This window comes from Sminthopsis crassicaudata, chromosome X, assembly GCF_048593235.1.
Source record: "Sminthopsis crassicaudata isolate SCR6 chromosome X, ASM4859323v1, whole genome shotgun sequence".
Taxonomy (NCBI): Eukaryota; Metazoa; Chordata; class Mammalia; order Dasyuromorphia; family Dasyuridae; genus Sminthopsis; species Sminthopsis crassicaudata.
In genome coordinates, this window is record NC_133623.1 from 32,043,536 (window position 1) to 32,060,026 (window position 16,491).

General features: G+C 46.6%; 1 protein-coding gene across 9 annotated transcripts in view; it reads right to left on the reverse strand.

Moving 5' to 3' along the window:
* MAMLD1 (mastermind like domain containing 1) overlaps positions 1-16,491 on the reverse strand; it is a 467,295-nt gene that overhangs the window by 127,467 nt on the left and 323,337 nt on the right. For 4 of the 9 annotated variants that reach the window (XM_074278503.1, XM_074278499.1, XM_074278506.1 and 1 more), the window contains exon 1: positions 3,187-3,400. The exons of 4 other annotated variants lie outside the window; for them this stretch is intronic. Coding sequence is in view for 1 of the 5 variants with exons in the window: in XM_074278498.1 (XP_074134599.1) it covers positions 3,187-3,240 (54 nt within the window). In the remaining 4 variants the exon portion in view is untranslated. Of the gene's footprint in view, positions 1-3,186; positions 3,406-16,491 lie in introns of those variants that run through there. One more of the 9 variants, XM_074278498.1, reaches the window with a different exon arrangement.

The following is a 16,491-nucleotide window of genomic DNA, read 5'->3' on the forward strand; positions in this document are numbered from 1 at the left end:
CTGGAGCTTCTCCCAGGCCGGGGCAGTGTCCAGCCACCACTACGCTAACCATCTTCCAGGAAGGAGAAGGAGGGAGGGGGGCGGAGGGGAGGCCGGAGAGTGAGGAGACGAGCGGGGGAGCCATGGGAGGGGAGCAGATAGCAGCAATGTTTCCATGGGATGAAACTGGAGAAAGAGGGGGCAGGGGCGGGGGCGGGGGCAGCCCCGGGGGGCGGGGCCCGCTCCGCGCCGGATTCTTCCCTCGGCCCGAGCCCAGCCGAGCTCTCGGAGTTCTGGCTACCGCCCCCTTCTCCTTATTGGTCACTTCTTCTTATTGTCAGGCTTCCCTTCAACAAACACTTCCTGAAGAGTGGGTTCGCATCTCGGGTCGAACACGGCCCGGATTTACAAAGTGCCTCTCTTCCTCAAGTTTGCTCCCCGACACCGTCTCCGACGGGCGGCTGGGGGGGGGGGGCGCGGGCGGGGGCGAGGCGCGGGCGGGGGCGAGGCAGGTGTAAGGGAGGCGGCCCGGCCCCACGGCTCCCTCCAAAGAAAGCCCTCGGGGAGTTTGAAATCCATGAGGAGGAAGGCGAGCGAGGAGCCACGCGAGCTGCCAGTGTGGCCACAGCTCTGGCGCCGGTCAAGGGTCCGGGCGGGGAAAGCGAGAGAAAGCACCGACTCCCCCCCCTCCCCGGCCCCCACCCCGTTCCACTGACACGCACAAGAGATTTCCCCAAACCCGGGGCCAGCGAAGAGACGGTGCCGCGCAGCAGAAGCTCGCCTCCTAGAAGGGCGGGGGGCGGGGAAGGAAGGAGGAGGAAGAGGAGGAGGAAGGGGGGGGAGAGGACCGGGGTAGTTGTGAAAAAGCACTCGGAGCCTCCTAGCAGTGCACCAGAGCCACAGCGAGCAGGATCAGTGCCCCCTACTGGCGAGGCAGCTCGCTTCAGGGCCACGACCAGGGTGCCCGTTTGGGTTAAAAGGTGCCGTGCCAACTGTACGGGGAGAAACGGAGCAAACTGCCATGCTCAGTATCTAACAGTGAGGCTCACGAATTTCCCTGGACCGTGCTAGGGGGCTCCTGTGAAATGGTCCACACACACACACACACACACACACACACACCCCTGGAGCGTCTCAGAAGCTACTTCTAGACAACCACCCCCTGCCGCCTCCCCCCTTCCCCTCACTACAACCTCCTGGGAAACAAAGGGGCTTTTTATTAAACAGATTGTTCAGAAGGGCAAGGGGGGGAGGAAGAGGGAGAGGGGGGAATCGAAAAAAAACTAAGACAAAAAAAAGTGCCTGCCTCCTAGGAACCCTGAGCCTTGAGCCCTTCGAATAGGAAAGGAGCTAGGTACCTACTGCCCAGGCAACATCTCTAAGGAAACTGGGGAGCAGCCCCGGGCCTGGCACCGTGCCAAGAGCGGGGCTTCTCCCCGGGACCGGTGATCGGCACCCAAATGTTGGGTTCCTCGATCCCCCCGGGGCCTTTCCAGTTCGAAAGCGCGGCGAGCCCATGCCAGCCCGGTCCCTCGTTCAGCTCCGGTGCTGAGTGCCAAGCTGTGGGCGGAGGTGGAGCCGGCCGAGAAGGGAAGGTGCGGGGTGGGATGTCCAGCTCCCCGCGGCCCCGAGCCTCAGAAAAATAAAGTCGGGGGCCCCGCGGGCAAGCCCGGAGGCCAGGGGAATCTTCCCGGCGACAATGGAGATCGCGGAACGAGTGGCCCCGAGACTTGTTTACACAGGGGCTGCTCCCCCCGGCTCCCAATCGCCGCGCCGGGCACAGACTCTCACTCCGACTCTGGAGATTTCCCAGGGAGCTTCGGCCGCGCTCACGGGGGTCCACCCGGCTTCACGTTCCCTTCGAGGGCTCCGAGCCAAAACGGCGCCCCCCTCCCCCCAAACTCTTCCCCAGAACTCGGGCTCCGGGAGACTTCGGCTACGTCTTTTGTTCCAATATTGCCGTGTTCCGTACGCTTTGCTCTCGCTCCCCGACGCTAGCCACTAACCTGCTCGCGCCGCCCGAAAAGAGCCGGGGCCGCTCGCTCGCGCTGGGGGCTTTTTTGTTTTGGAGCTACACCCGTGCCAGCGATTCGCTTCCTTCGGATTCACCTGATCCCCGTCCCCGGCCCCCCCGCCCCCCGCTCCCAACGGCTTTCGGCCGGTCACCTCGGCGTGAGCGAAGTTTACGTGGGAGCCCCCCAAGAATTCAGCGGCCGGCCGCCGTTGGGCAGCCTCCTGTTTACACGGGGAAATCACGACTTCCAGGGCTAAGTTTATTGGTAGTCTAATCCTATTAGTGTCTGTTCAGTCAGCATTTAATCTCGGATCAGAATCGGCCAGTATCTCTGGCTATCCCAGGCTATTTTCAGCTATACTGCATCTGAGAACAATGTACGAGGCTAACAGCAGCAAAAAAAAAAAAAAAAAAAAAAAAAAAAAAAGTATCTTTGGGGGGAGCTTCCCGCACTCCGAATCCCCGCGCCGGATTGGCAGGGATCCAACTGGGGGCGCCTGAGCCTTCTAGTGGGGTGCTCGGGGAGGGGGAGCCCAAGCCGGGACCGCCTTTCCGAGAAAGAGAAGGGGAGGGGGCGTGGAGGCTCCCGGGGACCGCCGGACCAGGGGCCGGGAGCCACTTGCTGATTTGAGCTGAACGCTGGGGCGGCGGGGGGGCGGGGGGGAGCCCCCCGGGAGGCACCTGCCCTCCCCAACAGGCACAGAAGTGAATCCAGACTCTAGTTGAGATAACTAGCGCTGCACTGGAGCTGCCTCCCGGAGAAAGTCCTCGCGCTGGCCGCCCCCCACTCCCTCCCTCGATGGCTGCAATCACCTGAATCTCCCCCCCCCCCATTTTCCCCGCTTGGCATAAGGGGGAGGGAATTTTCCGGAGGGAGAAGAGCCTCGCTAGCAGGTTGAAGTGTCTGCGAGAGCTAACTAGCTCGAGATCCCCACCCCCGGGAGCACCTAACTAGCGGAGAGGCTGGCAGGTGAAAGCCCCTAAAGGCAGCCCTGGCCGGGAGACTCGGGCAGTCAGGCTCCCAGCAAACTTTGGGAGCTCCCCCTCCCCCCGCCCCCTCCCCAACCGGTGCTTCGGAACATAACAAATGGGGGGGGGAGAGGGAGCCTCGGGAAAAGTCGCTACTAGGAAGGATTTCAAGAGCCAGGACTTTTGTGCTGCTTATTCATTCGGAATGCTCTCAAGGTCCTTACCGTAATGTGGGGCTCCATCCGCGGTGCTTCTATCAGCTGAGAAACCAGCAGCATCTTGAACTGGTGATCCACCAGCTTGTAGTTCCACTTTGGCTTTGTATGTGACAAAACCCCCAGCTGCAAACCCCGAGCAAGGGACTGGCGGATGGCGTGCCCCCACCCCCTTCCCCCCTTTCTCCTCTTAGGTTCCAGACAAGTTCATTCTGGCGTTGCAGTTTGCTAATGATTCACTGTCTGTCTCAATCTGTTCACTACATTTCCATCAGCCCACAGCCTCCCCGCTCAGAAGGTGGAGTTTCTGGGGTTTAAGTTACTGATAGGCATTTCTCACTGCTGTGTCACTCAGAGAGGAGGAGACACGGTACACACCACACCCCCCACACCCCCCCACGCACAAGCACACGAACAAACTGAGAAGCTGCTCCAGCCTTAAAGGAGAAGTCACTCTCTCTCCCTCCCTCCTTCCTTCTCTCTCTCTCTCTCTCTCTCTCTCTCTCTCTCTCTCTCTCTCTCTCTCTCTCTCTCTCTCTCTCTCTCTCTCAGTCTCCCCCCTTCCCTCTATCTCCTTCCCCTCTCCCCCCCCCTCTCGTTTGGAACTCTCTTCTCACTCTTGTAAGAAGCCGATGTCCCTTGGGAAGCCAGAAATTATACATTTAAGGAGGGAGTGGTTGGGTCACAATAGCAAAGAGTAAAAGCCTAGAATGTGTGTGTGTGTGTGTGTGTGTGTGTGTGTGTGTGTGTGTGTGTGTGTGTGTGTGTGTGGAGAGACAGAGACAGAGACCTACGTCTCCTGGCCAGTTCTAGCTATTGATGTCTTTATGGTGGTTATTTCATTTCCTAAGTGAACCCGAACTTGTGTGCATGAAGAAGGAATGGAACTCTTCCTGTAACCCGGACCTTGCAGGGAATCCTCTCTTTGGCTCTGGGGACGCCCAGACTGTCTCCTTTTCAGGGGGGACCTGCTGCTAGTTAGGAAAAAAGAGGAGAAATTCCCTTAGTTAAAAATTCACCCCCAGAGGAAAATCCGGGTTACTAGGCTGGGAACTGTGTAGCTGGCCTCCTGACTTTCTGACTTTTCAGCCTCTATCTATAAATCTGCCAGAAGGCGAGTTGACTTTCCTGGAGCTGTGTAAAGAAAGCTTGAGAGCTGGCCGAGTGAGAGTTTGGAAAGAACATCTGCCCAAGGACAGGGGTTGAAGCAACATTGAAGCTTTCCCATTAAAGCACATAGATATCCCAGGGAGGCCAGTCCCACCCAGAGCCGGGAGAGGGGACCTCCTCGTTTTCCCTGTAGGAGATCCTCTAGTCTTTGCAGAAGTCACTAGCTAAAGTACAGGTGAGACTTGGAACAGGTAACGTCCCCATTCTGGAGCCGTGTAGATGAGGGAGTCAGACACTGAACCTCCCATTCCGGCATGGGCATCCTGCCATCCTCAACCCCTTCTCCTCCACTAGCCTCCGATTCCTCCTCTTTACAATTATGGGAGGGGGAGAGGGCAAATAATCTACCTGTAGGGTCTCTTCTAGACCTGACATCCTATTATATCAATCCTCTTCTCATCTTTGGGTCTGCATCCTCCTTTATAAGATTGACTAGCTGACCCCTGTGCTCTTCTCTAGCACTGCCATGCTATGATTTTTAGGTTAAAAACTGGCCTTGAGGGGAGAATCGCTTACAGCACTACCAAGGGTTTGTTTGGAAAGGTCAACTGAAAGCAGGCTGAAATGCCCGGATACCCACCCCACAATTACATCGGTCAAATATCTGGAAGGTATTTGGGGAGGGGGCTGAGAGGAGGGCTGAAGAGAGGAGAGGCTAAACACTGAACTCTCCGCATCCCCCCCTGGTTTGAACAAGATAGCTAAACCTTTCACTGACCAACATAGAAGAGGAAGAATTGTGGCCTTTATTCCTGTCACAGAAGATTTCCCCCCGAATTGTGGTTTTGTGGGGGATTTTTCTTCATTTGCTTTTTACCTAGCATTCATTTTACCCAGGAACATAATTTTTCCTTTGAACTTTTTAATGGGGAACAATCATCCTAGGTGCCCAAGAGCTAATGGTTTTACAGTTCTGTCCCCCCTGTCGGTACCTAATACAAAATATACCACAATTGGGAAGACTTTGATGATAGCTTAGGTATCAAATCTACTTTAGAGGCATTAGAGAGGCTTGGAAATCAACAGTTGGGTGCTTGGGTCCTGGGGGAGGTGCTCCTCTTGAGAAGACATGTTCCCTGTCCTTTTAGAAATTTGAGTTTTGCACGACTACTATGGAAATATGTTTAAAATGATTATACACATATAACCTATATCAGATTGCTTGCTGTCTTGGGAGGAAAAAGGTAAGAGAGGGAGGGGGAATACTTGTAACTCAAAATCTTACAAAAATCAATGTTGAAAACTATGTTTACACATAATTGGACACAATAAAACTATTAGGTAGAAAAAACTAGAACTATATGGAGGAAACTCTAAACCTAACTTTTATTACTTTAAATGCGAATGGAATAAAAAATTCAATGAAACTAAACTAAAAAAAAAATTGGAGTTCTCTAAGGGAATACATAAACAACAACAATCCACCTTGAGGTCAGGGATTGATTTCTTTTTGTCATTGCATCTTCAAGTGCCTGGCACAAAGCCTTGAACATTGTAGACACTTAAAAGTGTATTATTGGACATATTTAATATGTATTGGTCAACCTGCCATCTGGGGGAAGGGGTAGGGGGAAGAAGGGGAAAAGTTGGAACAAAAGGTTTTGCTACTGTCAATGCTGAAAAATTACCCGTGCATATATCTTGTAAATAAAAAGCTACAATAAAAAAAGAAAAAAATTACCCATGCATATATCTTGTAAATAAAAAGCTATAATAAAAAAATTAAAAAATAAAATCCAAAAAAAAGTTTATTATTGGATTTGTTTAGTTTCATGTTATGTAAGAAGTGCATAGTAGATAGAGCACCAGCCCTGAAGTCAGGAGGAACTCAGGTCTCAGACACTTAACACTTCCTAGCTGGGTGACCCTGAGCAAGTCACTTAACCCCAATTGTCTCAGGAAAAAAAAAAGTGCATTACAAAAATATGTGATAAATGAGGATGAAAGTTATTACCAGTGAAGATATGAAGATATTAAGGAAAGTTTTTCAGGTAAGGTGGCATTTGAATCGATCTTTAAAATGCGGGTAGAGAGGATGTTTTATGGACAAACGGGCAAAGATAAGAAGGGAGAACATTTTGATCAAAGTGAAGAGTTGGCCAATTGACTGGAGTAGAGAATATAGAGAAGAGTGACATGAGATAAGACTGGAAAGGTAGTCTTCAGAGTTCCTGGAGTACCATTCAAGGGAGTTTGAATCCATTTGATGAGAAGAAATAGGAAGAGTGACATTTCCCTACCCCCATCCCCCCCATCCCCCAACGCTGTTCAGAATTAGATAGACCTTTCTCCGACTGTTAGCGCGGCTATGTATGTCACCAAGGGATGGCTCTGCAATTCTCACAACAACAAAAACAAAATCCCCTCGGTTTTTGCATGGGCTGATATTGGGCCTCACTATTTCCTTTCTAGTGTTTTCTTCAGTTTCCTGAAGGGGGCGTGGCTTCCCAGTTGGCTTGACAGTACAGGAATCATTTACTACTTGAGCAGCAGATTGAACTGTCCAACTCATAACCTGTAACCCGCAGCCTCCCAGCCCAGTTTAGGAGAATATTCAGTCAGGGTAAAAACAGTCACACAGCATTACTCAAATAGGAGAAAAAAGAGGAAGCTGTTTGTATTGGCTGTTTCGAAAGTAACGACTGCATTGAGGCTTTTTGCCTATTCCCTGTAACCTTTTGTATGATGACACCCGAAGACAACAAGTTTTCACTGCCAAGTTACAGCTAATCTATGTTTCCCTTTCACTAGGGTGGAATTTCCTATTCTTTCCGAGAGCTCGGAGGACCACTGAATTGACCACGATGACTGCGTAGTGCTCACATTTTAGTGAAACTGGCTAAAAAACTCTGCTGGCTTCCATGTGGCTCATGTTAAAATCATCTGATATCTGGGGGCATCTCCAACTCAACCCGTCCCAAACAGAACTCGGTGTCCTCCCTCCCCGACCCCCATACTGCCCCCTTTCCTGCACTCCCCGATTTCTAGTGAGAACACAGCCATTTCCCACCCTCTGGAGTTTGTAAACTTGGAGTCATCCTCTCCTTCTCATTCTTCCTCACCTCACATATCCAAAGTTATCAAATCTTGCTTCTTCTACCTCTAAAACATCTCTCCAATTGGCTTCTTTTGCTCCCAACACAATCATTACTTTAGTTTAGCACCGACCATCTCTTGCCTGGTCTCCTAATGGGTCAGCTACCCTCAGTGTCTTTCCATTCCAATTTCTCTCTTGCACAGATCTGACCATTCTGTTCCCCTCTCCAAGAAACTCCAGTGGTTCCCTCTCAACTCTAGGATAGAACAAAATCTTCTCTTGAAGTTCTTTCCAACTTGTCCCAACCTGTCTCTCTTTTTTTTTTTGCCTCATTATTTCCCTTCCCAGCCTGACCTTCTCTCCATCACACTTGGCCTTCATCTTGGTCATCTCTTATCCAAGGAGCATTTCTTCTTCATATCTATCTTGAAGAATTACTTCCTTCCTTCAAGTCAGTTTAAGGCCCATCTCCTCAAAGCCAAGCTGATCTCCAGGATTGCGAGTGCCCTGTGGCTTCCTGAATGATCTTATTTTTAGCTAACTTCTTTTACTTGGTATTTGATCTTTACATACTTATATGTTACCTAAACAAATATAATATATATACATATATACATACATACATACATATATATATGCATACACAAACACACACATATATATATAATATAAAATAATTGTAGAGGTACATTAGATCACAGAATGGTATGATGGAAAGAGAAGATGGACTGACTCCTTATATAGTGTGAATGAGGATAGCAAGGGGATGGCCCAGAGTGCTCTACTGGTAACCTCATGATGTTGGGAGAAAGTGAGCAAGGTCCCTAGAATGTTGAATGGACCTCCTGTGGTGAGCTTGTGGGAGGACGGGGACAAGATCCAAGATCGGCAATCATCATTGAAAGATACTCCCGAAGAGACGAGACCTCAGTTTCCCTGGAGCATTTGGCTATCAGCTCCTGTGGTCTCTGGGCTCCCACTCCTAACCCCAACTTGCAGTAGCAGATAGGGTCCTCAGAGTTAAGCTGTTACTTTCTTCCCTGAAAGTCCTGAAAGGTTGAGTTTTTTCTAGTAGTTTAACTCATGACCACCCCCCCCCCCGCAGAGTTCTTTCCTCCTCTATGATTATCAGTTGATATCAATTAGTCAACCAGACTTAAATAGCTGTTAGAAAGGGGGTGCTTCAGTAAGAACAAGTGGCATCAAATTGGTATAACAATTGATAGAAAAGATTTTTTCAAAAATATGTGCTATGTTCTCCCATAAGTATAGGTCCGATCCAGGGGCAAGTGGGCTCAGGCTTAAGAACTTCCCATAAATAAGATGTAACTTTTCTGATGGGTTCCTGGTAGAGTAGAAGCTTACCTTTGCTCAGGGTGTCTACTTTGGACTCTGTTGCCAATACAGACAATTCTGCCAGTCGCTTCTATTTTAGGGACACTGCTAGGATGCCTATGAAAAAGTCCAAATCCTCTGGCCCTGCAAAGTTCACAAGATCCTCATTTGGTCAAAAGGTGGAAGAGACTGGCTATCCCTAGGCACTTAGTAGAGTGCTTAACACATACAAGATGCAGGAAATTTTGAAGCTTGGAAGGCTTCCAAACTTACAAAAAAGACAAGTTAGTGGATTTTTTTTTTTTTTTTTTTGCATTACAAAAGAATTCAGGTCAGGATTCTTTTAAAGCATGATCTCCCCTAGTGCACTGACAATACAGTTAAAAATTCACACACCTTTCAGGAACACACCAATTATGTAAAGCAAGGCAGACAGACCTACATAAAGGAATATAAAATAAGAGGAGGATCCCAACAGGTATTACTATCCAGGGAGATATACACAGTGGAAGGCAATCAGACCTTGAAGGTACAAACTCTGGAAGGAGGCCCAGCACCGTCTATTACTTCTCTAGAGTCTTTCAGTCAGCCTCTTTTCATGGGGGGGATTTTGAGGGGGGGCAGCAAGAATCCTAACCCTAAACTTAGGTTGGCGATTACAGCATACTACTTCCCAGGACCCTAGACTTCTGGATGAGTATATTTAAAGAGGTATCAAGGAAATGGACACAAAAAGTTCCTTTGGGTTTTATAGCTTAAGACACAGATTCCATTAAGAACTATGTTTTAAATAATTAGAGATACAAGGGCAGCATCCAGAGCAATAATGATTTTGATAATGCTTTAAGACTTGCTAAATGTTTCTTCTCAATAATTTATGAAGTAGACCGGGAAAGAAGAATTAGCCCCATTTTGTGGAGAAGGAAACCGAGTCTCAAGATAGGTGAAGGGTCTCCTGACCACAAGTCCAATGCTCTTTCCTTTTCACCCTTGTATCTCTCTGTACAACTCAGAAATTATCCCGAATCACACGGTGAGAATTTAAAGATTGTTTTCTGAGACCCTCTTGTGATAACTGGAAACATCTTGGGGTATAACAAAACAAGGCTCAAGAATTCCTGTCCTAGAAAATGATCAGATGGGCAATATGCAAGAAGAAGCAGCAAAACCTCCCAAAAGAAGATCCGTCTACCGCGTGCCATGGGTTGACCCTGCGTTTCGTTTATTCAAGGCCCTGAATGGTTCATCGTCAAGTAAAATATGTTGCCTTGCAAAATTGTCACTTGAGTTATTCTAAGATTTCTGAAGTCCAGTAATTTATAGCCATGCTCCTTGTAAACTTATAAAACATTAATAAGGTCACATGACCTCTAATAGAATATTGGAACAGGAAGGTCCTTCGGAGATCATCTGATCCAAAGTACTCATTTTCTAGATGAAGAAACTGAGGCTTGAGAGTAACTCCCTCCCATTCCCCTTTCAATGGCGGCAGAGCTGGGATTACAGTTTGGGTCTTCTGGCTCCTAATGTAATATCTTTTTGTTGTCCCAAGCTGTCTTCCTATGATTGTGTGTTTTGTTTGAGAAACTTCCTCGTATCTTTGAAATAGCATGTGACCCATGTACAGGTAACCATGGAGAATAGAGTACACATATTTGGACTAAGTAGTAAAAAAAAAAAAAAGTAAATTTACTAAGACAAATGTCAGGGTTGATAAACGCTACTGAAGCTTAAGAAGCTGCCAACCACCACAACCAAAGTCCAGGCCTTCTTTCTCCAGGAGGTTGTTAGCAGTCAGAGGTTCCTTTTGGAGGCAAGATGGAACCAAGCCTGGGAACAACTTCCTCAAAATACGTGGTAGCAGTTAAATGGGGAGACACCTCAATGTTAGAGCTCCTACTAAGCCAGCAAGAATGCGATTGCTGCTACCCTTGCTGAGCAAGGGATCACAGATCTCCAAGAATATATGGACATCCATTGCCGCCATAATATCCATATGTATAACCGGTGAGGTCTAGAGTTAAAAACCCAGTGTGTAATGCTCGTGCTTCCCCATTGAAGTATAATTACAATCATGGAGGTAACCTGGTTGAGTTGTGGGTGCTGGAAGACTGTAGTTGCTGCCAATAGCCCTAGAAACAGTGCCAGCTTCTCTTGGACTATGAGTTTGCTTGTAGGCAGCAGATAAAAGCAAGAAAAACCAGAACATCTAGGAGAGTGTCTTTATACTGGCCCATTATATTGGCTGGTTTCAGAGCTACTCGTTTGGAGACAGGGAATGAGCTGGAGACTGAAGTAGAGTAGCAGGTGTGACCTCTTGGTGACCCTGTAGCATGGTTCCAGTATTTCTAGGTGGTTTTTCTGGGGTGTCTCTAGCTTCTCCTCTGTCGGATGCGGTAGCCCCTCTTCTGTTGCTTCTCCCAAGCCCCTGGCGTGTGCATGTCTCTGAAGAAGTCGAATGTGCCAACTTGTGTTGTCGTCTGCCCAAGGTTTCGGACGTGGAGAATATCAAAGGACTGGAGTGGGGACCGGGGGATATCGCATTCCCCTAGAGCTTCATCCCTTCACAACGTCTTCTGAACCCTCTCCTGTTCTCTCCAGTGTGTCTATGTCGGACTTTTTATAGGACACAGGCACTGGAGAATGTGTGTATGTCAGACATCGGTACACATTTATTAAGCTCACTATATTTAGCTGGCTCTAGTCACATTCCATTTCTTGCCATCTGCCCTGCAACAGCACAGTACTATCTCCTCCTACCCCTTTCTAGCTCTGGAGCCATCATCAAGGTAATATTGCTGTTGCTCCTAGAAAGGATGTGCCATGATTCAACTCACCTATGGCTATGTTCGTTGATCTTCCCAGATCCCCAGGCTATTCCTCGGGTACCCTTCCCCTACTATTAAACTCCCGGACGATGGGTATGGTTTTGCTTGTGTATCTGTACCCTGGACGCTGAGTGCATACCAAGCGCTTAGATGTTATTTTCCATTCATTTATTTAACTTGTTCTGCCTCAGCCTAGAGGACAAAACAAGGACCAAAGGGTGAAAGATGTAGAGAAACCAGATGGCCTCTGAGATTCCTTCCAGTTCTGAGACTCTGTGATCCTGAGATACTCTGAGACGTTTTGGATGAAGAAAAGTTATTTTGTTCATTTGGATTTTTGTTTTGATCCCTCAAGTATTTGTAAATATTAGTAAGAAATTTAACCCAAGTTTTTTAAGGTCTTCAAAAAGTATGTAGGCTGTTAAAGTTTGTCTGAGTCCCACCATAAATCTCTAGATATTCCTGTACTGTGAAGGAGATTGAGGAACAGTGAGTAACTATTCCAAAACCATCTTCTATGTCTCGTACAGGGGAAGAGAAGACAGTGAACCAGCTAACCTATTGCTAACTGGCTCTGTGAGGGTCAGAGGTCCTGACCTGCAGGATTTCTTTGATTTGCTTTATTTTACATGAGATTTATTTTTTATTTTTTTACTTTTTTTTCCCCCTCAGTCTGCATCTTCATCTCTCTGAAGAATCTAATACTTTTTTTTTTTTTTTTTGAGGCTGGGGTTAAGTGTCTTGCCAGGGTCATGCAGCTAGGAAGTGTTAAGTGTCTGAGATCAGATTTGAACTTAGGTCCTCCTGAATTCAGGGCTGGTGCTCTATCCACTGCGCCACCTAGCTGCCCCATTTTACATGAGATTTAGATAAATGGAACTACTAGCAGATATATATTAATTAATAGAGATCCTCTGAAGGGATAGTGACCTTAGAAGAGGAAAATAAATAAAGCACACAGCTGAGGGTCCGAATCCTAATGTGTCTGTGTTAGGTTCCCCCCCCCCCCAGACCTTTTGTACCACCATTTTTAAATCTAGGAAATGGAGAGGGTGGTATGGTACCTAAGTTGTTTGTAAAGCACAGACAGGAAAAGGTAAGTAAATTTCAAGTAAAAAAAAAAATAAAAAACCCAACAACTTACTTCCCTTTCGAGAGGAGGAATTACTTCTTGCCTGATTGAGGCTGATGAGAATCATTAGGAAATTAGCTGGATGATTTTTCTGCACCATGTTCTTAAACAGTTTTAATTTTCTTGGGGATGTTTGTTTCTATAAGTATTTTTAAAGCAGTGCATTGGAAATGAATGTAAAATTGTTAAAATATTGATTGTGATTTTTCTGGCAACATCTCGTGTTTTTTTTTTTTTTTTTTTTTTTTTTTTTTTTTTTTTTTTTTTTTTAGATGCTTTAAGGAAAAAAAAAATGCCTTCATTAGAGGACAGTTAATTAAAGGGCTTTAGAATGGGCTGCATTGATTTGGACATGAAACCAGAACACTGTGGATACAAGTCAATTTTTCTCTCCATGGCTCATTGTGGAACATGAATGCCGGTCCGGGGATGACATAGGTAAGGCCATCAAAAGCCTAGATTCAAATGAGAAATGGACATGTGTACATTTAAGCTGGGGTGGATTAATAATTTAGGGAATGATCTCAATCAGGATGAATGCCAGCTTCTACCCAGTAGCTGAAAGACCCTCTCCGAGTTGGAAGGTGGGGGGTTACAGAGGGAAAGCCAACTGTGGACTTGTTAATTACAACTCCTCTTTCAACAAGATTTTTTTTTTCCGAAAGGCATAGGCAACACGCTGGCTCCAAATGTGAAGAATGTACAGTTGCTATTCCTGGGGCACTTCAATCCATTTACAATTCTTGTGAACAAACATGCCTATTTAACATAGCCAATTTCCAGTCTTTGGCTGGGATAACAATCAGTTTAGATGATTATAATAAAAATTATCTCTCTAGCACTTTAAGTCTTAGAAACTTCTTTCTAGTAAATGGTCCTGTGTTGTAGGTAGTAATGTGTTAATAATCCAGGTTTTCCAGATAAGAACCATTTACATAATGCTTTAAGGCATGCAAAGCACTTTACATTCATTATCCCACAGGAGTCTTAGAAAACCCTCTTACATGGTGATTAGACAGGTTTTCTTCTCCCCATTTTAGAGATAAGAAAACTGAGGCTCATAAAAGGGAAGTAACTCGCCAATCATTGCATAGCTAGTAAGCCAGGATTTAGGATTGGATTCCAGGCTCCCTTTCTGCCTTATCCTATCCAACTTCCTCCCACAGATGAAGACTTAGAGAAATAAGCACTTGTTCAGTTCATGTTCGGATCCTACTTTTAACTATACCAATGCTGCCTGGTGTTTCCAGAAACTATTGGGACTAGCTAACACAGCAGAAGTCCAACAAGACACCATACACTTGAGCAGTTTTAAATAAAACACATTTGTAGCATGGGGTTGAACTGGGTGACATGAGGGCTCTTCAAACTCTCCGAATTCATGATCAAATAGGGGTGTGAGAGCCCTGGAATGCCCATTTGGAGAATTCTAGGTTCTGAGTACAAAACCTCCCCCGGCCTACACCGTTATGTACTCTAAACTATTTCTGGGGCCCAATGAGAATGAACTCTCGGATATGGGCCTGGGATCCAATAGGCACAAAATAAGTAATATGCAACACGCCCAGGTGAAGGCAAACCTCAGTGAGTAGAGTATGGGGAGAAGAAAAAAGAACCAAAGGCAAAAAGGAATGGGATTAAGGGAAGAAGTTTGTCATGTGCTACTGAAGCAAGAGGGAGCCATGGGACCCAAGGACTGAAGAGACCCATGAGGAGGTGGGAGAGAGAGCCTCTTCTTGGTGGAGCTCCTATCCGGGCCAGTGGCTCCCTTTGTAATCCTCCCCTTAGATACAGCCTTTTCTTGTTCTCTCATTGGCTTCTTGGTTTACTAGCCCTTTGCTTCAGTGTATGAGTGAATGCCATCCCAACAGTCCAAGAGTGAGCCAGCGGAGCTGACCTTAATGCATATTGCTCTGACAAACCGAAGAGCAGAAGATCTGTTTCATATCATAACAAAATCAGAAAGCTAGTTTCTGTCCCACTGTTTCAACTGTGGAGGAGCTGGGTAGGTGGTTCGCTAATGAGTTCAATTAGTTGCCAGCACAACTGTTCAATCACTATTGTCACGCGCTTGGATTATGGTGATTTGACAGTACATAGTCACCTTGTGCTTTTGCTGCACCCTGGTTTGAGTTCTTGAAGAGAAGAGAATTCTCTTTTGGTTCATTGCCTTCCCACAGGCTGTCCCTCCGTGTCTGGAGTGTTCTCCCTACTCACCTCCGCCTCTTGGAAGCCTTCGGTTTTCGGCTTCTGGGCTACCTTCTTCAAGACGTCTTCCCTGATCTTTTTGGTTGTTAGTGCTCTGCCTTCTCCATTTTTCTTAAACGATCATCTGTAACTTTGGGATCTCCCTGCTGAGAGGCATTGCCATAGAAACCTGAGGCACCTGAAGCCTTATCCCCCAGAAGATATTTACCCAGAGTTTCCCCAAGTGCCTGTGACTTTGAAAATCTGAAGTACTTCTCAGAAGGTGATCAGCCATGCTGAGGAGACTAGGGTACAACGTGTTACTCTGGCCAGGGCTAAATACAGACATTTCCAAGAAGGGACCTGAGTAATAGCAAGCAGACATTGCTTGGTGCATGTGAGGATCACAGACATTGAGACAGAGATCATGGAGCAGGGAAAGGCACAGACCAGATGAGACTGTGGGCATCAGTTGACATTAGTTGAAAACAATGAGATAGAGAATTAGAGAAAACAATGAAATAGACACAGCTAGTCCCTAACATTTTCCTCTTCTCCATTCACGGCCCGGCGATCTACCTTCCATTTACCAGTCTGATCTAATCTCTGTCACTCCTTGACAACTCTCCCCACTACTGATGAAGAAGAGAAAGAAGAAGGGAGAAGACAAAAGCCAATTTTGTTTCCGATCAGTTATATCTCTGTGCTTCTGGCTCAGATGAGCTATATCTTAATTCTTATTATGTAAATGTAAGCTGTCTGTGGGAGGGATTGTCTTTGGGTCCTCGATACTTGCCACGTGACTTTGCACATAGTAGTCCCTGAAAAAATGTTTGTCGGGACTAGTTTGATTAATTGCGGTATGGTACGCTAGCAGTCGCCAAGAGGAAGAGAGCGATACCTTGGCTTTACACGGTATCGTCATGTACGTGCCATTCAAAGAAAGGAGTTTCAGAGAAGGCCAAAAGTGTGCTTTTTTTCTGCAATCAAATCTCCATCTCTTTGCTACATCGTATGTAATGTGAGACTCAATTCTAAATAAGACACACACATGTGGGCATCAGTTGACATTAGTTGAATCACAAATGGCTATGGAAATGAAATGATGTGTCCTGGTTAGCAAATGGCCTCCTCATGATCTTGAGGTGGTTGTGGTTTTACCTTGATGGGACTGAGTAAGAGTGAAGGCCATACAAATCGAGATCTATCACTCACCCAGAATCCTAAGCTACAGATTTTCATCTGTACTTCTTAGGTATCGCTGTTAGGCACCAGCCTTTGCAAGATCACAACATACGACATGCTTGTATGGCGCTACTGTTTCCTTTCCTTTCCCCCACCTTCCTGTTTCAGTTCCCATTGCCAGTATCATCACTCTGTCTCCACAGCTAGAGTAGAATTTGAAAGGAGTTTTATTTCCTGAAGAGCAAAAGTAGGAAAAATGCCATTTTCCAAAGCAACACCTAGGTATTTTGCTTCATGTGTCTTAGGAAACCGGGCCATGAAGATCTGAACAAGAGTCCACCTTTGGCCTCTAGCTTTTTAGATGATGAAAATCTTATGATATGAATAGGTTTTAAATTTTCCTGTATAAATGGTGCTCAGAGTTAATGGTAAGAATTCCA